Source organism: Mirounga leonina, unplaced genomic scaffold (genome assembly GCF_011800145.1).
Source record: "Mirounga leonina isolate KUSES-001 unplaced genomic scaffold, KU_Mleo_1.0 Mir_170, whole genome shotgun sequence".
Classification (NCBI taxonomy): Eukaryota; Metazoa; Chordata; class Mammalia; order Carnivora; family Phocidae; genus Mirounga; species Mirounga leonina.
In genome coordinates, this window is record NW_023270433.1 from 33879524 (window position 1) to 33906133 (window position 26610).

General features: G+C 43.9%; 1 protein-coding gene across 2 annotated transcripts in view; it reads right to left on the reverse strand.

Annotated features, from left to right (window-relative positions):
- Positions 1 to 15113: 15113 nt before the first annotated feature.
- ZCCHC7 (zinc finger CCHC-type containing 7) overlaps positions 15114 to 26610 on the reverse strand; it is a 247143-nt gene continuing 235646 nt past the window's right edge. For both annotated transcript variants that reach the window (XM_035016296.1, XM_035016297.1), the window contains exons 7-9: positions 23709 to 23804; positions 18691 to 18808; positions 15114 to 16835 (exon numbers count right to left, since the gene is read on the reverse strand). In XM_035016296.1, the coding sequence (XP_034872187.1) occupies positions 16399 to 16835; positions 18691 to 18808; positions 23709 to 23804 (651 nt within the window). In that variant the 3' untranslated portion in view covers positions 15114 to 16398. The remainder of the gene's footprint in view (positions 16836 to 18690; positions 18809 to 23708; positions 23805 to 26610) is intronic.

The window sequence follows — 26610 nt, forward strand, 5'->3', positions numbered from 1 at the left end:
GTACTGGGTCAGGGGGTTTAAGACTTCACCATATGACTTTTGGAGAACAGTTCAGCTCATAACAGAACTCTTCCTTATAGATTGGAAATGTCCCTTGGTGTCACCTGGCTTGGTTGCTGGCCCCCTTGGTTCCTTCCAAAGCTAACTTCTGATGTGAAGACCTCTCTGTCTCTCAGCTTCATCCTTGTTTCCCTCTCTTCCCATCCCTCATGCCATCACTGTCAACAGCTGTCAATCCATCTAAAGTAGAGATTCTCAGCCTCCGATGCACCTCCGATTGGAATTGCCTGAGAGCTTAGAAAACTATCCTGGTGTCTGGTTCCCAGCCCAACAGATTCTAATGTCCTTGCAGCCTGGGCACGGGAACATTAAAGCTTTTCAGGCAGCTCCAGGGGTTGGCCAAGGCCTCCCTTTCTTGCCTTTGCAAAGCATGAGATGGGGCACAGGGGCTGTTTCACTACCATTTTCCAAAGTTAATTAAAGCTCCATATTCTAAAGCCTGTTTTTAAGTCCCCTAAACAAGTTCATTTTAAAGCGTGGTGGTAATTTGGCTCCTTTGTTAAAATTAAGTCCTTAAAGTAGAAATTAAAAGACGAAATGAAAAACCACTGGGCATAGAAAATCCACCCTGGGTTTAATAGAGTCTCTTAAACCGGGGACTGGAGTGAGACCCTTGCTGCTCAATGTGGGTGGGGGACCCACTATACGTTATGGTCCTTGAGGCTTATGTTCTGTGTAAGCTTTTGAAGGAAGAGGATAAAAGCTAATTTTCACGAGAGCTCTGCTTCTGTGGTGGGGTGATTAGGAAACCGTTGTGTTAAGTTTGGGCTCCTCCAAGTTTAGTGCCCCAACTCTCAATGTTTGAAACAAAGCTTGACAAGATTCTACCCCTGGGTGAATCTCACAGACAGGTTGAGCTAAAGAAGCCAGAGGTAAAAAGAGTTCCTACTGGATGATTCCATTCAGATGAAGTTCAAGTACAGGTGAAACTAATCTACAGTGACTGCAATCAGAACCTGGGTGCCTCTGAGTGTGTTTGTGGGAGACGCCAATGCTAAATAAATGGAGAGGGGCACATAGCTCAGCTGGTTCGGGGGCAGATGTCTGCGATATGGCTCCCCTTCAAACTGTGGCCTTCATAAGTGGTCCGGGGGCCCCCTCGTCGGCAGGAGGGAGTCACGGCCCAGCCCCTGGGCCCTGGCTCAGGCTGGCCTCTGCTTGCTCTCTCCATGCTGCTTCTCCACCTACAGCCCTACACCCAGCGTTAGCGCCACCTGGGCTCCCTCCCCCCTCCGCCCTTGCCCGTGCTGTGCCTCCTGCTGAGATGACCTCCCCAGTCTTGTTCGCCTGGCATTTGGTCATCCTTCCTATCATGGCCGGGAAGTTGTTCCTTTGCCTCCAGGGATGGCATTAATCACATCCTTCACTCCTCACTTTATGTCTCTGCTTTCACCATTAGGCTGGGTGTGATTTTGGGGGCAGTGCCGTCTCTGTATCTGCATTGCCTGGCACAGTGCCCAGGCACTGAGTAGGGACCTAAAAACGGTGTTTGTCATTGAACTGTTGTTAGTTTAGGATGGGAAATGGAGAGCTGTAGACAATTGTCCTTTGTCACAGCCATCCATTTATGTGTAACAATGTTGGAAACATGATGGAGAAACATGTCATTTGAATGGCTCTTGGGGAGACTATTTTGTGAGTTGAGATCTGCAGGGAGGGGTGTAGACTGTCTCCAGCTCCAGAGCAGGTGGCAGAATGGCTGTACAAGACAAAGGGACAAAAATTTGACACTGGGGTGGAGAAGTACTGGAGGAATGGAGGGAAGAGATGGGGAGGAGATGAGAGAGTGGGTAGAGGGAACCATAAGGACAGTTAGAAGGTATGTTCTGTGTAATGGAGCATCTCCCTTTGGCCCCCAAATCTTCACTGAGTTTCCAGAAACTCACAAAATGTTTAATGGGAGTGTATTTGTGTGTGTAACTGTGTGCATAGGTGAGTGGGTGTGTAAATTTGTACACACGTATGAGCACATGTGGGTGTGTATATATACATGAGTGTGTGAGCATGTGTAGTGCAAGTGTGTACACGTGTGCAAGCCTACGTGAGTGTGTTTGTGGGTGAACATGTACGTATGTGTACGCATGAGGACTGAGAAAGGTTCTGCATTCCTGGCCTGTATTGTTTCGGGAGTGAGGCCGAGGCAGCATGAGGGCAGCATGAGAAAGTCGGCTTTGACATCTCTCAGCAGTAACGGAAAGCACAGACCAGGGGTTGGAGCCAAATCTCTGAGAGGCCAGTAGCCCCTAGCTGAGATCTGAGCCACACATGTATTGCCCCATCGCAGGGATGGTCACCAGTCTTGTCAAGAGAGCCCATGTTGGTTGCACAGGCGGGGCCTGTGTCGATGAGAGAAGCCTTCTGAGATGCCAAGGGGAAGGTAATTGTGACTGATTAGCAATGTCTGCCCTGGGCTCTGACTGGGATGGCAGTGGCATGCATGCCAGACGTTTGCCATCACTGGTCTCAATGGGGCCAAGCGAAGGTCTTGGCTTTTGGGATACAAAGATGAACCCGACACAGTACTCACTCTTGAGGGGCTCTCAGGATGAGCAAATTCTCGCAGGAGTGAAAGGTTTCTTGGTGTGGGGGATAAGAACAAAGGAGGGAGTGGAAGGAGAGGAGCAGGACAGTGAATCTGGAGCTGATTGTGGACGACCCGGAGTGCTGTCCCTAGGGGGATGGTCATCTCAGCCAGGTGCAAAGGACAACTGCTGTCAGCTCAGCAGACCCTACAGATGGAGGTTGGGCATCCTGGCACATCCCGGCACATCCCTCCCAGAGCCAGGGAGGCCTCCCTGCCCCTGTTCTCTGGAGCGCAGACCGTGGGAACTCAAGCCCCATCTGATCGCTGCGTTGTGTATGTTGTGAGCTGTGCAGGTGCAGGACTGAAGGCCACAGGTCATTTGCATGGAATGGAGACCACATTTCAGTTTCCCCTCACAAACGGCAGATTTCACTTTCACAGTCCTCCTTTCCCCATCACAGCCACACCAGTTTCTCCACTGCACCTCAGGAGTCTGGTGTTAGACACCCCAGCTTTCCTCTGTGGTGTTTGTGCCTTGCCAGCCTCTAGGGCTCCAAAAGGCTCAACACCCCACCAGGCTTCATGCTTTCTCCAAACTCTGCCCCCATGCCCCATTCCCGGCTCATGGGGAGTCCCACACTGGGAGGCAGGCACCTGTCCTGGCCATGCCCCTAACTCGCCATGCCCCTAACTCGCTATGGGATTTGAGGCTGTTGGGGCTTCAGTTTTCCCATATGTACCATGGAGGGTTCTAGACTTGATACTTTCTGAATATCCTCTAAGTTGTAGAATGGTGACTCTCTGATCTTAAGAGTTTTTTTGTTGTGGGAACCCTGAGACAATATTTTATAGCAAGGGTTGGGACTTGTGTTGGCCCCTGAGGGTCCAGGAACTTGAGGGCCTGCAGGTGTCTCCTCCCATTCCCTGGATCTCCTACTGCTCCCCACATCCTTCCCAATTTTCTCCCCATCCTCATGTCTGGTTCCTGTATCCTTGCATTCATTTGCTCCCTGGCTCCTCGTGGTGACTCTGTGGGGGACGTGTTACTTTTGAGGTACCCAGTCCACCATGCCAGAGAGCACCTGGCTGGGAGGAATGTCTCTTCTCCCTTCAGCCCTCTGGCTCCCAGGCCACAGCCCAGCTCATGGCTATGCCCAGAGCTTCTTATAAACAGCTGCCCTCTGAGCAGACGGTGCCTGGAGGGAACAAGGCTGTCAAGACTCAATTTTTGAACACTGAGCACATTTTCCACTCACTCCTAACTTGAAGTTTGCAGAGAAGCTGTTTTTTGTTGACAAAGTGTAGCAGAGGGAGATAGAGGGCACGGAGGGAGGGCGCCTGGGTGGCTCAGTTGGTTAAGAGGGCACGGAGGGAGAGGGCCCCATGGTTTAGGCCTGGCTCTTTCTCCAACTTGAGATATGCCCATGGGTAAGCCTATTCCTTGTTCAGGGCTCAGTGTGAAAAGAGAGTGCAGTAGTAGGGTGGGCCAGGGTGTGCTAGACTATCTTTTAGGCCATTTGTGGCTCTGAGACCCACCAGAACGTCACAATTCCTTCCACAGCCAGTCTCCCCATCCCTTGCAGGATGGTGCTGTGTGCATAAACCTGGCTTGCTGATGGGAAGGGGAGGCTCGTGAAGAGACAAGGACCCCCTTGGAGCATAGACAGGCAGGTTTCAGAGGCTAGGTCTGCGGTGGGGTGGCAGGGGAATCCAGAGTGGCCCAGGAGACTGAGGTTAATTGAGGCAATGAAGCCAGAAAACTCCCCTGAGCAGCCAAGTGCAGGAGGGTTGCCATGCAAATCACCAGGAAGAGATGATTAGTGGGTGTAGGCACAGAAGAGAGGTGGCTGGTGACCCATGACTTGTCCAGGCCGATGGTGGATCCCCTGGGACCCCGAGGCTCTGCTTGGGGTGGGTGTGGAGGAGGAGATGGAGTGTGAACAGAGGCTGAGACAGAGGCGGGTCTGACAAGCTCCCCTCCCAGAAAGGTTACCCAGGCAAGGCTGGCCACGCAGAAGGGGCTGGTGGAGGAAGGGTGAGAAAGGCACGCAGATGGTTTCCATTTCAGGGTTCTGCGTTCTGCCCCAACCTCTGATGCCTCACTTGGGGGTGGCAGAGGGGTGTGAAGAGGAGGAAGAAGCAGGGACATTCTGAGGGCACTGCTCATTGTCAGCAGGGTTTCTAGTATGTAGGGTGCTCAGAACACAGAGACCCTCTGGGCAGCATCCTCCTGGTCCTTGGTCCCACTCTCAGCAGGCACCTGCATTTCTTCTAAGCTGTGGTCACTCACCTCCAGGGACCACAAGTCTGCTGCATCCCAGGTGGCCTGTCCCACTGGAAACTTCAGTCAGGAACGGCTTCTTGGTACCAAGCCAAAGTCTGCATCTCCACCTTCATCGGTGTTTGGTGTAATATGCCCCAGGACGTTCAGCTTGGTTTTGCTCTGTGGGGAATTTTATGTAGGAAGCAGGAATAAAATAAAATTACCAAGGTTCCAAACTTACTTGGCAGGCCTGGTGCCATATTTTAGGGGTTAGGATTTAATCAAATTTCTGCCTCAGTTTGCCATTCTCTGCCCAGGTTTCATATTTGAAAAGATCACTATGATGGTTAATCTTATGTGTCAACTTGGCTAGGCCATGGTGCTCCACTGTTTAATCAAGCACCAGTCTAGATGCTGCTAAGGTGTTGTGCAGATGTCATTAACATCTACAACAAATTGGGGTGCCTGGGTGGTTCAGTCGTTAAGCATCTGCCTTCAGCTCAAGTCATGATCCCAGCGTCCTGGGATCAAGCCCCTCATCAGGCTCTCTGTTCAGCAGGGAGCCTGCTTCTCCCTCTCCCTCTGCCTGCCACTTCCCCTGCTTGTACTCTCTCTGTCTCTGTCAAATAAATAAATCTTTAAAAAAAAACCAAAAACATCTACAACAAATTGACTTTTAGTCAAGGAGATTACCCTCTAAATGTGGGTGGGCCTCATCCAAATAGCTGAAGGTTTAAGGGCAAGGATTGAAGTTTCCTGAAGAAGGAATTCTGCGTCGAAACTATAAGATAGAGGGACCCCCTGGATGGCTCAGTCAGTTAAGCGTCTGCCTTCGGCTCAGGTCATGATTCCAGGGTCCTGGGATCCCCTGCTCGGCGGGGAGCCTGCTTCTCCCCCTCCCTCTATCTGCTTCTCCCTCTCCCTGCCGCTCCCCCTGCTTGTGCTCTCTATCTCCGTGTTAAGTGAATAAATAAAATCTCTAAAACAAAAAAACCCTGTAAGACAGAAATATGGCCTGCTGATCTGCCTTATGGATTTTGGACTTGCCAGCATCCACAACTGCGTGAGTTTACACAAATCTCTCTCTCTATACATATTCTATTGGTTTTGTTTCTTTGGAGAACCCTGACTGATACAACTGCTTACCACCTCTCTGTGCAAAGGCAGATAAAGGACACTCAATCCTTAGGAGAAAAGCAATGTATAAGAGGACTAACATTATAAAAGTGCTAATTGGTGCAGTGCTGTGTGAATCTAAAACCCATCCCCAAGAGTGCCATCCATCTCTCTACTCAAAATCCATGATTGTTCCCTATTGCTACCACTGCCATGGTATCAGCTGCTCTTTATGAGTCGTTTCTATGAGTGTCAGACACTCTGCAAGTAATATATAGAGTTCGTATATATATTTGATGCTTTAATTCCTGCAGGAGAGAGGATATGGTATCCACTTCATAGATGAGGAAAACGAAACACGGGGGAACCACACTCCTCAGCCTGGAATTCAGAGCCTCCAGTAATCCTGCTCCAATTTATCTCCCTCCACCCTCATGTCATCCATAGTGAAGGCCAATGGACTAGGTGTGCCCTAGATTTTCCTATGGTCAGTCTGTTGCCCATCCCTGGCTTTCTCCTGAAATGCATTTCCTCTTATCCTGTATCTCAAGGTCTTCCCTATGCTCCAAGGGCATATTCCGATGCCACCTCCTCTGTGACGTTCTCCTGGGTTTCCACCACCACTAACACGGGAAGTGACCTCTTCCCGCACAGCCCCACATCCAGTCCTCTAACTTGAGTTACTGCCATCCATTTCAAGGCTTCTCTCTCCCATTTAACAGGGAAGCTCTCTGAGGGCAGAAACATGTATAATGAGTTATGACAGATGACAGTACTAAAACCCATAGGCTTTCTCTCTAAAGCAGTGAACTTTGATTAGAAAAAAAATTAGTCTTCCTGGACGAAACTTCTCGAAGGAAGTATACATGTGGCTGTTTTCTGAAAGATGAGGGTTGTTTCTGCTCCAGCATTGTTAGTGGACTTCCATTTTCTTTGCTTTTATCTTCCATTTGAATGACGGGCCTCACACTGATAATTTAGAAAGTTTAGTCGTGTTTTGTCTTTCTGAAGCTTGATGGAGCAATACCAGCAAGCTCTGTAATGCCAAAGCCTACAATGTGAGCTCATATTCACCCTCTCCAGCCTGAAGCCATCTTCCTGACAGAGCCGCCGTGGACCTTTCCGTTTAGAAGTGAAGCCTTCCAGTCCAGTGAACTGAAGCTTTAGTCATCCCTGCTTTGGTAACACCATGTACAGAACGGGGTTGGGGACTAGTGAATTAAATTCATTGACTGAGGTCTAACTGTAGCAGTTTCCATGCTGGACCCTGTGAGAAAAGATCAAGATGAGATGGCCTTTATCTCTTGATTTTATCAACAGGTAATGTGAGCCCCTCCTCCACACCAGGAACCGTGCTCTCGGTAGCACTCAATCACTTGCACAGCGTCCGTTTTCTCTGTGGGCTATGAGTCCCACGAGGGCATGCATCATATCTGTCTGGACCATCACTGTATCTTGGCTTCAGTGCAGTGCCTGGCACATAACAGCTATCCTATAAATATTCATTATAGAACTGAGTTGGGTGTGCATCTGTCTCATCCACTAGAGAGAGAGCTCCTCAAGGGGAGGGAGCCCTCGATGTCTGCACAGGACCTGGCTCAGGTGAGATGCTCAAGAAGTGTTTACTGAGTTGGGTTGTCCTAGTTCAGTGGAGGTCCAGTGGGCCACACCTGACCAGGGCATGGGTTGGGGTGTAAATTCTGGGCTCTTTATGGGTTCCTATCTGCCTCTGCTGTGGGAACTGTGGCTCCTGTTTTCTTACATGACGTCTTGTCCTTACTTGTGACATTAGGGACTGAACTATTAGTTGTGGGTAAGCTAAAAACAGAGGACTGCCTCCAGAAGCTGCTACAGAACAGCCAGTTCTAAGCACTTAAGGCCAGCTATGTGCTCAAAAAGGTGCTGTGAAGGGTATGAATCATGCTGAAACTGGGTTTCCCATTGAAGCAGTATCTACTGGAGGGATTATGTTCCTTATCAAGGGATAAGGATAACAAACTTTTCCTAAAAATGACCACAAGTGTGACATTTCAGCAATGATCACGGCACAGTCCCCAGGCTCTGTACCAGCCACACCTAAGGGATTGCTGGGTGAGGCAGGAATGAGGGAGTGGCTTGTGGGGTGAGGAGGAATCAGAAGATTCCTGGGAGAGCAGCTAGAAAGATGGACAGAGAAGGGGAATGTGCAGAGCAAGAAGGTCCATAGAGGCTAGGTCATGGAAGACAGTTAGGGTGATGCTTACTGCAAGGGCCATGAGTTGCTAACCTGGCGGGCAGGGTCGGGCAGGCTGGGGACTTGTGTTGCTCTTAGACCAAGGGATGTCCATAGGGAGGCAGTGCTGCACACTGGTCATCAAGAGTGATTCTGATTTGGTGAAGCCAAGGGCTACTAATGACCATCAGACCACAGAATACCAGAGCAGAGAGTACTGAGAACTCATCCAGGCTGATCCCATTGCTTCCAATTCTGTAACGAGGAAACTGAGGCCCAGAGAGGTCACACCTTATCATAGGTCAAAATTTCACATTTCCTTGTGATAGCATCTGACTAGCAATGTGTTTACACTGGTTTGTCATGGATAAGAGGCTGAGTTGTTTGGTAGCCATACGGGCAGGGGGCCATATGTGGAAATGTAAAAGGACTACTCACTACTATATATACAGGACTGAACTCTTTGATATTAAAAGTGAAGTAGATAACTCAGAAAGAAGGAAGTGACAGTCTGATTTTTCCACAGGAAATCCTTCGAGTGTGTACCCACCTCCTCCCTTCACTTGGGCAGCCACAGGACATTTTTAGAGAGAACCATTTCTCATGTGAATACAAGACTCCTGGTCTCCGACCCGCCCTGGGTCCCCAGCACCATTGCAGTGATCCCCTGAGACCTCCCCATTTCCCCTTCCCTTTGCTGGTACTTTCATACCTCCCCACTCCCTTCTCCTCTAGTCCCTTATTCTCTGTCAAAAGGGAGACACGAGGATAACATTTCCTCACCTTGTTCCTGTCTGCATACCTGCTCCAGCTCCTTTTGCTCAGCCCTCTGGATCCTTTCTTCAGTTCTCCAACATCCCCTTCTCTTTCAGCACCTTCATGTCAATGGCAACCTGACTGCAGCCAGAATCCTCTGTCCTGTTAACCTTTCCTAGCCAAGGATTTAAAAAGAGGCATACATTCTCTCCTCTTCCTGGCTGCTCATTCCGCGCATTCCAAGGAGCCACATGTCCCCAAATCTGATAGATGCTTTTCAGTTCATATGTTTATTTGCCCATATTTCACACAGGAATTGAGGTATGACATATGCAAGATGAGAGATTATGAATAATTAAAAGTCTTAGGGAAAGTATTAAATCAGAATGGAAAATTAGAAAAATAATGAATGAAATACTGTATCCCCCAATAAAAACTCAGGGAAAAAAAGTACAACTTGGTAGAAACAATTTTTCTTACAGTTCTTGGTGTGTGTGTGATGGGTTGGATAGTGTTCCCTAAAAATATATATCCAAGTCTTTACCCTGGTACCTGTGAATGAAAACTTACTTGGAGATGAAATCTTTGCAGACATAATTAAGGATCTTGGGATGATATCATCTTGGACTTAGGGTGAGCCCTAAAGCTAACACACACAGAGACTGAGAAGGTGGAGGCAGAGACTGGAGTTATAGGTCTATAAGCCAAGGAATGCCAAGGGCTGTCAACTGCCACCAGGATGTAAGAGAGAGGCATGGAATGGATTATCTCCCAGAACATTAAGAAGGAACCAACCCCCAGGGTGCCTAGGTGGCTCAGTCAGTAAGCGTCTGCCTTTGGCTCAGGTCATGATCCTGGAGTCCCAGGATTGAGTCCTGCATCGGGTTCCCTGCTCAGCAGGGAGTCTGCTTCTCCCTCTCCCCCTCCACCTGCTTGTGCTCTCTCTCTCTCTCAAATAAATAAATAAAATCTTTAAAAAAAAAAAAAAAGGAATCAACCCTACTGCTATCTTGATTTTGGACTTCTGGTTTCCAGAAGTGTGAGAGAACAAATTTTTATGGCTTTAAGCCATCTAGTTTGTGGTGATTTGTTCCCACAGCCCCAAGAAATAGGGGGTGCATCCTTGCTGTTTCAGAGCTCCATGCTTTTACCGACATGGTTCCTTTTCCTGGAAGGGCTCTTCCCCCTTCTGTTAGCCAGAAAATTTTTATTCTGCTATGAAGACTCTTTGGAGGTCCTGGGCAGAAGAGATGAGCCCAGACTCCCTGGACTCTTCTTCCTAGAAGGCCAATCTATATCCATCCCTGTACTCACCTGTATGACAGTCTTTGTTTTTGCGTTTGTCTCTTTAATAGCATGCTTGTCAGCCCCTGAGGCTTGGGATTTCTATCAAGTCAACCTCAAGCAAGAATACTACCAGGAACAGAAAAGGTCAACAGCAAATATTTGTTGAATAATAATTCGGGAGGCAATAGGAATACCAAAGAGAGGAGGATTAATGTTGTCTGGGGTGGTCATAAAAGTGGAATGGGATATTCTATGCAGAATCAACAAAATAGGTAAAGTATGACCTGTCCAGGGCCAGATGATCCATCTAATGGGACCGAAGGGTGAAGGGAGCAGAGGAGAAAGAAAAGGAGTGAAGTCTGCAGAAGATGAGGCTGGAAAGGCTTTGAATGTTAGGCCAGGAAGTTAGACTTGAGCCTGTGGGCCATGGTTCCTAAAGCTAGTTCAACTACCACCTTCCCCCAGGCCTTTATGGTTGGACACTTGCCTTGTGATCACAGTCTTCTTCTTAGCCCTCCAGGAGCAAAGGAGGAAACAAAACAAGATGGTCTGTGGACTAGAGATCGTTGGCCTTGCCCAGGTATTTCAGAGTATTTCCAATTCCGAGAAAAATTACTAAAATATTCCCAGTAGATTATGAAACTAGTTCTTGCTTTGACATATGTATACACTTATGAAACCGTCGCCACAATCAAGATAATGAACACACTCACTACCCCCAAGTTTCCTTGTGCCCCTTTGTGATCTTTACTTCCCACCCTTCCCAAGTATCCCCACCCCCCCGGCAACCAGGGATCTGCTGTCACTAGATTAATTTGCATTCTTCACAGTATTCCACCATGAATTTTAAATTATTGACTACTATAGATTCTTGTATTCCTATAAATATTCTTGAGCTTTATTCTTGGAATTGGTTGTTACTGGAAACAGTTTGATTCTTTCAGGTCTTGCTTTTAAGTGAGTTAGGCAGAACCAGAAGTTTAGACCAGGGCGAATTTTCCCCATCACCAAGGCAAAGACCCTTCTCAGTACGGTAGTCAGTGCCACACCAAACATGAGATTTTCCATTCTGACTGGTGAGAACAGAAACAAATTCGGGGCCCTTTATGAGCTCCAGAAAGTTACCTCTAATCCTTTCGGTTGTTTTCCTCACACATGTGCACTAACCAGTACTCCGCCCAAGACTTGAGGGGGACCCTCTATAGATCTCTGGGTTCTCTCTGTGCAGCTCTTCCCTCTTTGGTAACCAGAGCAGCAAAGTCAAGCCACTTTGGCTTTTCCAGACTCTGAGCTCAGTTTCCCTACCTCAGGGAGACCACCAGGCTATTCTTGGGTTTCCCTCCCTGCTCCACAATCGGGAAACCCCTCGGCAGTCAGCTGGGGCAACCATATGGCACACCTCACTCATTTGCCATCTCTCAACGTTCACTGTCCTTCCTTGTCAAATGTTCGGTGTCTTGAAAACGGCTTCATGTATTTTTTACGTGGTTTCAGGATGGAGGGTAAATTTGGTCCTATTAGTCTAATCTTGGCTGGAAGTAGAAATTCCTGAAACTGCTTTTGATGACTATGACAAATGCAATATATTTGATCTCCTGCTCTTTTATGCTGTACAGTCATACATGGGTACTCAAGCTGATAAACTGTTATTGAGAAAATGGGTAAATATAATATACATAAAGTTGTCTTTTTCTGCATTCAAAAGTAATTTAAGAAATTATTTTGGTCAATACTGGGGCACCTGGGTGGTTCAGTGGGTTAAGTATCTGCTTTCAGCTCAGGTCATGATCTCAGGATCCTGGAATTGAGTCCCGCGTCGGGCTCCCTGCTCAGTGGGGTTTGCTTCTCCCTCTCCCTCTGCCCCTCTACCCGACTTGGGCTCTCTCACTTGCTCTCTCTCAAATAGTCTTTAAAAAAATTATTTTGGTGAATACTGGTAGGTATCTTTTTGTGGGAAGGACTGTTCTGAGATTATGGTTATAGCAGATGACATTGGTGTTTTGTTCATATCCCTGTGTCTCTGACAGGTGCTGCCTAGTAGCTGCCAAGCCCACTTTGCCTGGGTGCATAGAGAGCCAGGGTCACTATAGATTAAGAGAAAGTCTCCTGAGGGCCGCTCTTAACGATTTTAAAACAAAACGAAAATCACACACACACACACACACACAGGTCAGCTCTTTTGCCCTTGATCAGAGCAGTTTGAGGTGTGCCCTACACTGTCTCTAGTGCTCCCTTTGATTTGAATGCTCCTGGGTGGGACTTGACTTGATAGGGCCTGCGGCTTGGATTCCTTCTTTTCCCTGCCTCACTTCCCCATTCCCTTACTGGGTTTAACTGGAAACATTTTCCAGTAGATAGGTTGAAGTGATTTATTTCACAACTATTAGGATGGGTAGGTACAATGTCCATAGTAAACATTACATATGCATGAAATGCACCAGCACCTTAAGTTGTTCTCTCTGGAAAGAGCAACAGTGAAATGGCTTCCTCACGTGAAGTGATTCTTTGCATGGCATGAATAGATCGTGTCTTCCAACGGATGATACTTCTCTGAATGTTAACCCCAAGTGTAAAACCTAAGAGCCTATGCTGGGCCAGGGTCCTAGTGATGAGTCCTATAACCTGACATTCTTGACCAAATGAATGTCCCACTGGGTAATCTCCAACTCTTTCCTTCCCCACCAACTGACTCCCTTAGTTCTCACACCATGATTATTTATCTCAGTGGAGATTATACCCTTCCTGGTGCTCTAGTGCTTCTGCTTCCCAGTTAGACCAGTAATTCCCCTCAGCTGGCTAAGTCTCCAGGGGCCCTGTCCTTCCACAAAGTGGTCCAGGAGTTCTGTAGACCTTCATGCCATGGAGCTGGTGTCCTTATTTTAGATGAACAGGACATGCACCAAACTCTCAAATATCAGCACAGTCTGATGAAAGAGTAAGCCTTGTAAGAGAAGGATACATTCGGCTCTTACTTTCAGATGTAGCAGGACACCGGAGCTCCCCTTCTCATTGGCAGAATTACTTCTGAGATGAGAAATCTGGGGCTGGGTATTTCTTTGTTGTGGGGAGCTGTCCTGTGTAATGTAGGATTCTTAGCAGCACCCCGGGCCTCTAGTCACAAGATGCAGTAGTACCTTCTAAATTGTGAAAACCAAAAATGGTACCAACAGGGGATCAAGACAGCTATGAAGGAATGAAAGTCTCTTATTTTGTATGTAATCTTTTGTTGGCAGAAGACTTTTCGGTTGTTTCCTATGAGAAGCTTCTCTCCCTATCTTTTATCAACAGATTGATATATAGTTAATCCTGCCTCTTTACACAAACACAGCACACATTACTCTTTTCACTGTAGCACTAACAAATAGTGTTTCATTGCCCATCAGAGAGGCCAAGAGAAAAAGGAATGACAATATCCCATTACTGTGGTAGTGGGGAGACGAACTCTCTCTCTCACACACTACCAGAAATGTATAAATGACTGGGGAGGAATAGGACTTTTTGGGAATGGAATTTGGTAATATATACTAAAAGATGCATGAAATATATGCATATTTTTTAGACCCACAAATTCTACTTTATCACAATAATCAGAGGAGATATGATGTGCACAGAATTTTTAAGATGATGAAAACAACCAAAATGTTCAACAACAGGAAGCTGATTAAATAAGTTATGGTATAGCCATATAACAGCATGTCATGGAGCCATTAAAAATAATGATGTAGACACATAATGGATTAGAAAAAAGATTTTTACAATGCATTAAGTGAAAAAACAGGTTACAAAACAATGTATATACGTATAGAAAAACGTCAGGAAGGTCGACACTAAAAATTTTAACCGTATCTTTGGGTGTAAGAATCAGGTATGATTTTTAAAATTTTTTTCCCTTAAAATGAACATGCAATCCTTGTCTGACAAAAATAAAGATCTAATAATAGGTACTACAAATAGCATGGACCATGAAAGCAAGACCTTTCCATTGAGAGAATGCTCCTGGGTGGGACTTGACTTGATAAGGCCTGCGGCTTGGATTCCTTCGGATCCTTTGCCTCTTCTAAGAATGGCAAACATGAAGCAAGCTATCGCCCAGGAAAGGAGCCATTTAGGCTGCCTGTAATCAAAGTGGGGCCAGAGGCAAAAGATGTTTGTTTAGCCTTCTCAAACTTAGCAACTAAACAGATTCTTATTGTTTGGGACATCTGCTTTTCTTCTCAATTGTATTTACCCATTTAAAGTATTACTTGCTTAACTGTGGAATCTCTAAGATATTTTAAACTCCCCATTTTTGTATGGAAAATTGGTGTGTGATTCCCTGATGGACTGACTTTAACTGAACACTTGGTGAAAGACTCAGGTGCCAGGCAACGAAGAGGAAATGGAGCAAAAGCTCCTCTGTGTTTCTGCTCTTTCCTAACCACCCTAATGCCCACAAGTAAAGTAGCTCAGCTGTTTTCCTATCTGCATTTAAATGCATGGACCTGAAGGGTAAATTATATCCCAGAACAAAGTGCTTGTCTAATTAAAAAAAAAAAAAAAGGGGGGGGGGGGCAAAAGGATAATGCGCAGAAGCGAATTAAAAAAAAAAAAAAAAGCGAGCCTCTTTTCTTCCTTTCTCCAAACAATCTGCTAAGTATGAAAGACCCTAAGGAATCCACTCTGCCCTGAAAGGAGATGCCCTTGCATCGGAAGCAATGCTAGTCACACCACACCAATAATAAGCCATGCTTGTCCCACGTCTTAATGAGGAATAACACCAATTATTTCAGGACTTACCACTCTGTGAAGCCATTTCTCATGGCTGTCACTTTTAGCAGGGCTTTTAAAGACTCTGGCCACTTACCTTAGGGTCAAAACAAGCCCAGCTGAGGTTAGGAAGCCATGAAGCAACACGAAGAACACTTACACTTAGCTGAGAGCAGGACAACCACAGGGAGGGAGGGCAGTGGACTAAAGACTTCAGTTGACACTGAAGCTGTTTTAGGAGGAGAGACTCTCCCTTTCCCCCCAGAAGATAAGAGAGCTGATCCTATCAGATACACAGCAGTTCATGTACTTCACAAAGAGTAAAACACAAATGTGAGAAGCTAACATTATAAAACTGCCCTAATTAACTGACTCCATCTCATTCTCTTCTGGCATAGAGCTAGTTCTTGGCCAACAAGGGCCTTGTGAGCCCAGTTCGTGGAGATTTTACAACTTTAGTCACTTGTCCAACCCAACCATGCCCTTTGTCACCCAAACTCTCATTGCCTTGTTACATAATTGACAAGCTTATTTACTCTATTTCAGGCATTTTATTTTTCTCATTCTAACATTAGGCTTCAATAAGTACAAAAAATTCACAGGTACAAAAATTTCTGTATAGCCTTGTGGTAGTTAAAAAACCCGTGAAAACAAAACAATGTTTTAAGTTGGGCAGTATCTAGCTCTATACATCTGAGTGACAGTCTCCTTGAAGTGTGGCTGTAAAAATGGTGAGAACTATTGCATTGTGATGACGTTACAATTTTTTACGACTCTTTTTCACTTGTCCCAGGAAATCTATCTCATGCCATCTGCACTGGATGGGTTCCTTACTTCTATTTTGCTATAGACCAATTCTCCGCCTCCTTGGGGCTTCAGTGATGACACCTTCATCTTTCAGCCTCAGGTTCTGACCCTTGGAAGATTCTGACACCAGCCTCAACAGCAAGAACAGCTGGATTGAGATTTATAGCTATTACCCTTCCTGATGTTAAGAAAGAAAAAAGCAATGCTGAAAAAGATTGATGAATTTTTCATACTAGCATTAATTTCTCTTCCTGCAAGGATTTAATTTTCATACTCCCACCACAGATGAATTATATTCGATGAGCTTTTATTTTTTCAGAGTACTTAAAAAAATTGTTCTTGGAAAGATTGCTTCTTCTTATCCCTAGGATTCTGAGTAAAAATGACATATGGGAACAGGGGAAGTCTGAGTATATCTGTTTGTTTTTTTTCCCCCTACATCTAATAACCTGTTGGACACAGAAACTGGAGATCTCCATGGTCTTTGTTCAGCAGCTCCAGGTATGGCTGAGATGACAAACAAAACCAAAAAATCCACTTTATTTAATCATAGATAATAAAGATCTTGCCGGGATGTTCTAGGCATGAAGACCAGACAAACACCAGAAAGCTGAATTGGAAGCTGTCTCACAGCTTAGACTTTTTTTTCCTCTGCTTAATAAGAAATAAATTATCATTGCCATCGGCCTCCAGGTAGCTCTCCTTTTTCTTATGCTTGCTCCGCTTGCCCTCTCTGGGCAGCTTGTCTTCTCTTGGCTTGTGGGAATGTGATGAGTGGTGGAAGGACTTGGGAGCCTTCTGGGTTTTGAAAGGGCCAGAAGAGTGGAGTTTTGGGCCCCTGGGGAAGTCCTCATCCACTTCACGACACCTGTCGGCCTTCCTGTGCTTCTCACGCTCTTTATTGCTCCTGCTTGCTTCTTTTTGGGGTTCCTTCTTTTCTTGAGGCCACCTGTTGTTTCTACAGGAGGCATGGCTCTTCCTCCTGTTATGCTGGGGCCTCTTATCTGCTGCTTCCATGTGAGGTCTCTTGAACTGCCTTGGAAAATCCCCATTTCTCTGGAGTTCTGGAAAATAGAAAAGTATTTCTGCATATTCAGCGGCCAGACAGTCCATGCACAGCTTTCATAGGTCTGTAAATAACTCAGCAGAGAGGGAAACCAGATAATGCAAAGTGTTAGTGATACGACATTCTAAATAGCCATCACTAAGGTAAAAATCACTCACTAAAAATCGCATGGTTATCATTCTGTATCTGATTGCTAAAAATGGAAAATATCCAGAAATCCAGTGATATTTAATCTATTCAAGCCAGCTGAATTAGGCTGAACAATGGTGGTGAAGACTAGTGAAAGCTGTAATCATCTTAGCTTTGTGAAGAAAACTCATGTCGGACCAATTCAAGTTCTTGAAGTGATAAAGAAGCAGCCCTTGACCATAAGGGAAACAAGATGTATAAAATGGTCTTTTGACAGGCTCATATGACATTTCAATTACCCTCTCAAGATAAAGCCTGGCCACAGGACTTAGAGGTAGATGCCAAACTGGACAGGAGATTATTCCTCCAGAGCAGATATCACTGATTTGGAGAGTACACACACATGTGTATTTTAGAGGTTTTGGTGCCAGATTTGATGTTCAATTTTGCCAGGACTTGGAACCCTTACTCTAAGTGTTTGATGGTTGTGATTCTGATGGGTAAGTGGGAGATGAGGTTCCAGTGAGAGATGAAAATGAACATGCCAACAAGGCCTTGAAAGATTGAAGAAGTGGCCAATAAAAAAACAGGATGAAATGCAAGGTAATATATTTAGGGGACCAAAAAAACCCACAAAAAACAAAAATGAATTCTAGGATACAGAGCAAAGGTAATTACTTACAGATTTAGGGTAAAATAAAAATTCCAATGGATGACAGACAACCTCAAAGTAGCCACAGAGTTGTCAATCTAACTAGTTAAAAGGGAAAAAAATGTTTTTTCTCTAGCATTATAAAAGTTATAAAGACTCATTATAGAAAACCTGGGAAATACAGAAAAGTATTAAAAAAAATAAAACCATAGCCATAATCTTTTAATTCAGATGTGACATTTTGGTGCGTTTCTTTTTAATTTTTTAATTTAGTTGCCTAAGCAATATCTTCCCATACTATAATTTCTCTCTCTATAGTTGAGATAAAGTTCATATGAAATGTCATATGTAAAATACGCTGGAGTTGAGAAGTAATTCCTTTCGAAGAAGACCCGAACTCAGAGAGAGTCAGGAAAAGAATAACAAAACTTTCAGAGTTGACAATGTATAGGTCAACTTGAAAAATATAGAACTGTTTTGTGCTGAAAGCAACAAAAGTAACTTGGTAAACCATTGTGAAGTATATGGCAAGAAAGAAGTTGAAAGAGTAGGCTTAAATTAGAAAACAGGAGAACTTTTAAGTTAGTGACAGTAAATAAAGAAACCCCAGAGGGTGGCCATGGACCGGAAGCTCTGCCGTAATCATGGCTGGTAAGAACAGACTTCCTTGGGGAAGCTCCAGGAATCACCAGGAATCACCTAGCAGGGAAAGCCTTTCTTTCCATGAAAAATACTAGGGACATACAATGGGAAAAAATAATTACTTGCCAAACAGAAAAAGCTCAAAGGAGCCTTTACAAACTCTGTATACCTACATGGATAGAAGTATTTTCTGGACATTTTCTAAATTGGTCATTATGTGAGAAAAATGTTTGCTGTGAATAGAACATAACAGTTTCTGAGGTGGGTGCCTGATTTCTGGAGATCAAGAAAGTTCTGGTTTTTTTTCTGGCAATTATTTAAAACCATTTTCTGTGCTAACCAATGACCCCCAAAGCAGGGAAAGACAGTGCAAAAGAAGATATTTAGGAACTATTGCAAAGGTGGATCTCACAAGAAGTCAGTAACATACCTTTCACTTTTCGTTTTATTCTCTGTTCTCTCTCCCGAATTTCGTATTTGTCATCATAGTAGTAGATGAACGGAGATGTTGGAAAGGTCTGGTTAAACATTCGTCTTTCTGTACATTCCTGCAAGTTGTTTGAAAATTATTGTTTCAAATTACCAAATTTGAAATTGTGATGTTACAAGCGCACTGCTCAGACCACCTTTCTGCAAGATTATGGACCACTGTAGTTAGAGACGAGCCCCACACCAGAGATACCCCATGCTGTGGCTCAGGATGCGGTCTTGCTCCGACGCTGGGAAGATCACACCCAACCGTGCTTACATGTTTCTTTCAGGCTTGGGTTTTCTTTCCTTATCTTTTTTCAATCTCCCCTGCCAAATCCTGCCCCCAGCCCGAGTTAACAGCAATGGGCTGAATCTCCACTGCACTTGCCTTGTTCCTCTCTTAGTAGGTTTATTTTATTTGACCTTATGTTGCTTTAGACCTCTGCTTGTCTGTCTCTTCCAAACGGCCTTCCATCAAGTGCTTCTCCCTTCACATTTACACCCTAAATGTGGGTGTAAATCCTTAGTCCTTTGCTCTTTTCCCTTCACACAAATGGTGTGCAGGCTTATTCTAACCCAACACCCACTGCTAACAAGGGCAGTGATTCTTATGGTGAGGAGCAGGATGGTGGTGGTGGGTTATGTCTAGCTTGAAACTGCTTCTAGGTAATTCTGAAATACCCCAAAGGAATCTTCTCTTCTCTTTGCTCCCCCCACTTAAGATGAGATCACTCCTCTCACTCATTACCCTGGTTCTGCTTCCCACTCACATGACTCTGGCTTTCCCACTGCTGCTATTTTCCAAGTCCACATCCTTGGCCTGAGCCACATCTAATATAATAGGCTTTATTTATCACGATCTGGTGACATATATTCATTCAGTATGTCTGGAACCAAATTTTCTTTTCTTTGAAAGAGGCTTCCCTTTGGAACTTCTCCATTTCTGTCCTCTGCCATCTTGCTTAAAATGTATTTTGTAAATGTTTACTTCTTTTTAGTTAGGTATTGAAGAAAATTAGAATACCCCTTAGGAAGAAAGTATATGAAACAGCCACATAAACTTTAGTTAACTTATCCTAACTTTGGCATAATATATTTGACTTGTAATTCTAAGATATCTGACCAAGCTGGGAGCCATATACTTAGGAACATAATTTGCAGAGTTTAAAAAATTATGAATCATTCTAAATATATACTTAAGTATAAAGTAATGGAAATCTGTACCTACTATTAGGCTTTATCAAATCATAACATTTTATCTTAACTTCAGTTTTTATCCCAAGGCGTGAAGCATTAATAATACAACTGAAATCCTCTTTCCCATGCCTCATTCCTCTCCTTCCCTTTCCAGAAATTGCCACTGTCTTAAAGTTGGTGCCTGCCATTCTTATATGTTTTCCTCTTACTACTACTAAACAATACGTAAGTTTGAAGTGTTCAGACTTCATAAAAACAGTATCATTCTATAAATGTTTTGAAGGTGCTTTAGGTTATAATAGCTTTATAGAATAAATTGGGTGATGGTTCTCTTGAATTATGTTTCTGAATAAAGGTTTGGTAAAACTTGACTGTAAAACTCTCTGGGTCTGATATATTTCAGGGGAGAGAATCCTGATAACTAATTTTATTTTTTTTAGTGGTATTGGTTCATGTAAGTTTGTTCTTCAGTCATTTTGGTTAATTAATATTTTTCTGGAGAATTATTTATTTTATCTATATTTTCAGACTTAATTTTGAACTTTATAAAGTTTGTATTCTCTTATAATTAAAAAATTTTAAGCTATTCACATTTTTTATTCACTATTTGTACCTTTTCTTTGAGTAGTTTTTCCAGAAGTCTTTTTACTTTTGAAAAGAAAATGTTGGGGCCCCTGGGTGGCTCAGTCAGTTAAGCATCTGCCTTCGGCTCAGGTCATAATCCCAGGGTCCTGGGATCGAGTCCCATGTCCGGTTCCCTGCTCAGCAGGGAGTCTGCTTCTCTCTCTCTCTCTCTCTCTCCCCCCTTCCACCCCTGCTTGTTCTCTCTCCCTCTCTCTCAAACAAATAAATAAAATCTTAAAAAAAAAAATGTTTTCAAAGAACCAGGTTTTGGTTTTGTTGATGCTATTAATTTTGTTTTCTATCTTAATAATTTTGGATCTTATCTTTATTATCTCCTTCTTCCAACTATCTTTAGCTATACTGTGTTGTTGACTTTCTGGATCTTTTGGGGCTTTTTTGGATCCTGCAAGTTATAAGGCAAACCTGCATGGTAATATAAAGAATTACTTTTATAAATCACTATCCATGGTGGCCCCAAGTTTCCAGAAGAAAGGACACCCATGAAAGATTTGGGTCTAAGATTCTGTTAATAGTCTGAATGTTTGTGCTCATCCCCTCACCCGCAACCAAAATTCACCTCCAAGGTGAATTAAGAGGTGGAGCCTTTGGGCAGTGATTTAGGTCATGAAGGTGGAGCTCTGATAAATGGGATTAATGTTCTCATAAAAGAGATCCCTACAGAGCTCCCTAGCCCCTTTTGCCTTGTGAGGACACAGCAAGAAAGTGTCACCTAAGAGGAAAGAGGGCCTTACCCGACGTTGATTCTGCTGGTGCCATATCTTGGGCTTCCCAGCCTCCAGAACTCTTAAGACATAAATTTCTGTTGTTTATAAACCACCCAGTCTATGGTAGTTTGTTTATAGCAGCCTAAATGGACTAAGAGAGAGTTTAACCATAAAATATTAAGAGCAAGTTACAATTACAAAAAGGTACTAAAGATCTTGATGCATTCCCAGCGCCCACTCATACTTTCACAGGCTCCTGGAGTAGGCTCTCTGCACAGTGACCTGCTGTTTCCTATGGTAGTCTGCCTGATGCGGAGCTGCTTATGACGGTCCCTGCCTCCCCAACTACACAGTGAGTGGAGTTAGGGAAGGGTGGTGCCACATTCACCTCAGAATATCTTCCACATGAAGAGGCTGTTGAGTAACATCGGTAGAGCCGTATTTCTGAAACTGAAGGGGAGGGGTCCTCAGACATCTTTAATCATCTGCACAGTCTCCTATTTGGATCCTGTATGGTCTAGACTGTGTGACTATACGGAGCTATACAGTCCCATAAATATTTTCCAAAGCTAAATGTAAATTATATTTTGATTATCCACATCGCTGGTCCCCTCCATTAGCACAGACAATTGACAGATATAATTTATCTACTATTCTGGATTAGCCACACCACTGATCTTCTTCATTAGTGTGCATAATCTAGAGTTCTTCATCTATGGCAGCGATGAGGCTGCCAAATTTGCTTTATTGTAAATTAAAAACCATCTAAATCTAGATTTCAGGGATAAATTCCAAATGTTTTTAATGTATTTCGTATCTATATTAACAGGAGTGACTAGTAAGCAGTATGTGTCCAACTGTAATTGTTTTTCTTTAATTGAACAAACATAAATGCTAAAATCACACCCCTTTGCTTTAAAGAGGTCAGCAAGCATAAATTGTACATCTATGTGATCTGTGTGGCAGTGGAATACTTACGTGGATAGGTTTCCTAAACAGTGTTGGCAACATCTGAATTTTGGCAACAAGGAGGAATGCACAAAGCCGGAAAAGATCTAGAGATGACAATTTTGTAAGAAAAAGTATTCTCTAACAAGGTTTCAGTGTGAGTTCTACGGAAATGAAGGAGTATACTGCAGGGCCTCTCCAACCCTATCACCCTACTGTGGATTTGTTCACACTGGAAACAGCATCCCCATGTCAGTACTGAGAAATCTCCCTGTACAACTTCTTTGCTTTGTAGATAAAGAAACTGAAAACCAGAGAGAAAACGCCGGTTGTTCAAGTCACACAGTTAAGTCAATAGCAGAGTAAAAACTGGAACTGAGGATCAGAACTTCATCCTACTTTCATATTCTATCCCTTCACTCCCTAGTCCTGCTGCCCCAACGTGGAAGAAAAACTTCATCTGCTGGTGAACTGTGCCCCAGACTTTTCTTTTCCCAGCCGTTCTGTCTCTCCCTAGGCTGTCGAGCTCTAGCCCCAAGGTCTGCCTGGTCAGAATCCAAGTCACAAAGGGCAGTCCTCTCCCATCCTACTGCTCACAGCCCTACCCATTTTGAGGACTCTCTACCCACTGAATGCTTTCCACCTCGTGTCATCAGATTGGATATTTTCGTTTATTTTGGTTTCTAGGCTGCGAGAAGCCCACCTGGAAACTAGGAATGTATTTCTCCATACAGATTTTCTACTTTTTGTGCCACCACCTTTCTTCCTCTGGCGCAGGATTCCCAGAACGCAGGAGAGCTCTGAGTCGATTCTTACTGCAGCCTGTCTCTGGGATGAGCTGCTGCTGTTTCATACTTAGTGAGACAACTGGCTAGGAGACTCCCTCCCATCCCACAACAACCAGTTTCTTCTGCTCTGACACCCCGGCACCTGAAACACACACAGTTTGGCCCTTTCGGTTGGGGTTGGGAACACGCAGTCTGCATAGGGTATTTGGACGTTTGTGGGGTGGGCAGGCTAGTCAATGATGCAGCCCCTCTGTCTTTCCACTAGCGTCGGGGTTTACACGTGAGTGATGAAGATTTAAGGGAACACAATACCAGGGAAAACTGGAGATACTGGAGAACTACACAGAAAATCTAAAGTCATGATTTGGCTGTGTCAAGGTCATAGCAAACATAAGAACTCAGGAGAACTGTAACCATTCTGTTGACTACTTTTATTTGATTGATTTTATGAGCTTTGTATTTGTTTTAGCCTAATGTATTCCTGCATATTTAAAACAATTAGAAGAATGTGCTCTGACAGATCCCTTACTCTTGCAGGGAAGGGAGAAGTCAATTGGGTGAAAATATATGAAGTCTTATTTTAGGATATTAGTTTATTGAAAAAATAAGCATTCAGAATTACATTCTTTTCGAGTTCATCTTTCAGCAACCACTCCCAGAACAGAATGCTATGCCCCAATGCTACTCAAACTTACGTGTCCATAATGGCCTTCTTGCCCACAGTTGTAGCAATACACTAAGGCTGATTGTCCAGAAGGGGTCTTCGGCTTTTTGGGTGGTCCAGGTTTGGTCTGCAACATGAGTATTTGTGAGGGTTTATTAAGTGTTTGAAGAAAACTGAAACCTAATTCTTTCCCAAAGAGCTCTTTTTAGGTAAGAGACTCCTTAGAGATACTGCCTCCTAGAGTTTAGTGTGAGGACCTCATATCCAGATGGCTCTCCGTGTTAAAGTGCATAACATGACAATTCTCTTATACTTCACATCGATGTGTTCTTTCCTCTCCTTCGCTCCTCATTCCATTTGGCACTGTGCCCAGGACTGTGCTAGGTATTAGGTCTCTCAGAGAAGCACAATAGGCTAGTAGAACATGACAGACATATAAATAAATGACAGAACGATGTAATAAGCACAGTGACAGAAACATGTACAAGGTATGAATGGAGTGGCAAGGGGGACCCACCATTGGATGGGATGGAAGAAGTCAGGGAAAGCTTCCTTGAAAGTATACAACTTAAATTTACTCTCAAAGGATTAGCTGTAAGTAAAATGAAAAGTCCTAGGTAGAGGGGGCAGCATGAACAATGGCATGAAACTAAGAAAGAGCATACATGCTGACAAGGTACAGAACACACAGCCAGGTGTACTGACAAATGAGACTGGAGAAAGCAGGGCACAAGAAGGGAGGGCCTTATAAATCATCTTAAGGAGCTTTGGGTTTATCTGGGCTTTTCCATTTTAAGTGTAGTTTTTGTTTGTTTTTTTTTAAGATTTTATTTATTTATTTATTTATTTATTTATTTATTTATTTATTTATTTGACAGAGAGAGAGAGAGACAGCGAGAGAGGGAACACAAGCAGGGGGAGTGGGAGAGGGAGAAGCAGGCTTCCCACCAATCAGGGAGCCCGATGCGGGGCTTGATCCCAGGCCCCTGGGATCATGACCTGAGCCAAAGGCAGACACTTAACCAACTGGACCACCCAGGCGTCCCAATAGGAAATATTTTTAAAGATTGAATGAAAGTTGAGAGAAGGAGACAGTAGGTATACATTACTTTGAGAAGCATGAATAACAAGGGGCAGAAGAAGACTGAACAAGACCTAGGAAGGGGGTTTGGTGGAGTTTGCTATTAGAATGAGAGAGAGAGAGATCTGAACAAGTGAGAAAGCTAGTAGAGATGGAGGAGTTGGAAACAGGAGAGAAGGGAGAAGACAGAGCAAAACTCCTGAGGTGGCAGGGCTTTAAACAGAGAAAAAACCCTAATTGCCCTCCCACTCCATTCTTTTTGGAGATTGGAAGAAAGGTAAGGATGGGATATAAACTTGGTTAAGTTTCTTTCTTTCTTCCTTTTCTTTTTTTTTTTTTTAAAGTAAACTGTACACCTAACACTGGGCTCGAACTCACGACCCCGAGATCAAGAACCGCAGGCTCCCTGGACTGAGCCAGTCAAGGCGCACCCCACTTATGTTCTTTAATGGGATGCAGTAACAAAGAGTGCTGGTCTCCAACTAATTTTGTTATTGTTTTTTAAGGTGGCAAACGGCTGGTCTGTGGAGGTTTTATTTTCTTGACACCAGAAAATAATCTATAGGTTATAAAAACTGTTTTCAAACAACTTTACTTTCAGATTCTATTTCCTAAAATGGAAAACTGGAGGATAACAGTAACCTAGAAGCTCTTTTCTACTGAAAATGACTACAAAGGTTACACAAAATGGAATTTACAACCTCAGCTCTTATCAATTGGGATATAATAAAAAACACAACAAAAGGTCTTATATTCTCCAATAAAAAAATGTGGTTCACAAAGGAAGACAAGCTGAAAGTCGTCAAGCACAGTTTTGATAGGGATGCACATAAGCAATGTACCACTCACTCACTGCAGTGGTTCACAAATTTGTTCAGGTATAGAGTGCCAGGAAGACATGAAATTATTAAGCAGAAATTATTTTTCCATCTTTGTGTTATGTGATGTGACACAAAATTTCAACTATGAGCATAGATATATGTGGTTTAAGAGAAAGAAATCAAACCCAGAGATAAGTCATGGATGTGAAGGCAGAACACAATGTTTCAAGGAAGAAGCTGTCAAAAGCTGCTGGTGGGTTAAATAAGATAAAGACTATGAAATCCACTGGATTAGCAATCAGGAAGTTGCTGGCAAATGGAAACTGCTGTGAACAGTTTATTTGAGGGGTAGAGATGCAAACCAGATTGTAATGGGTTTATTATAAGTAGAAAGAACTGAAGAACAGTACACTGATGACTTTCAAGAGACTAGGTTAGGTATGGGGCAAGGGAAGGGGACAAGTAGAACAGAACAAGTTCAAGGATGCCTCCATCAGTGATGTTTACCAGAGCGCTGGGCACATGGCATGAGCATATATACATGCATTCTTTCACTGATTTATTAAAAAAATAATTACTGAGTGCCTAATACATGCCAGATATCTTAGAACAGATTAGGTAATTGAGAAGTGAGACCAAAATAATCACTGCTCACATCTCCCGTAGTGGAAGACAGATAAACCAACAAAACACATACACACACACAGACAATATCAGATAGTAATAAATGGCACACAATTAAAATACAGTTATATGATTGAGAGTCACTGGTGGTGACTTAAGATTGAATTTTAGAGAAACTCTCACTGGGAGGATCATTTTTTGTGACAAATCCCACCATCCCCCCAAGTTTGCAATGAGTAGGGAACATTCTAGGCCTCAGGCATGGGAGACAGGGAATGCAAACCCCTGACGTAGGCATAAGTTTGCCAAACTTGAGTATCTGAAAAATATCTGTAAATTTCAAGTGTGGTAGGTGAAGGAAGAGTGGGAGAAGATGAGGTTCTAGAGATGGAGAGGGACTAGATCAC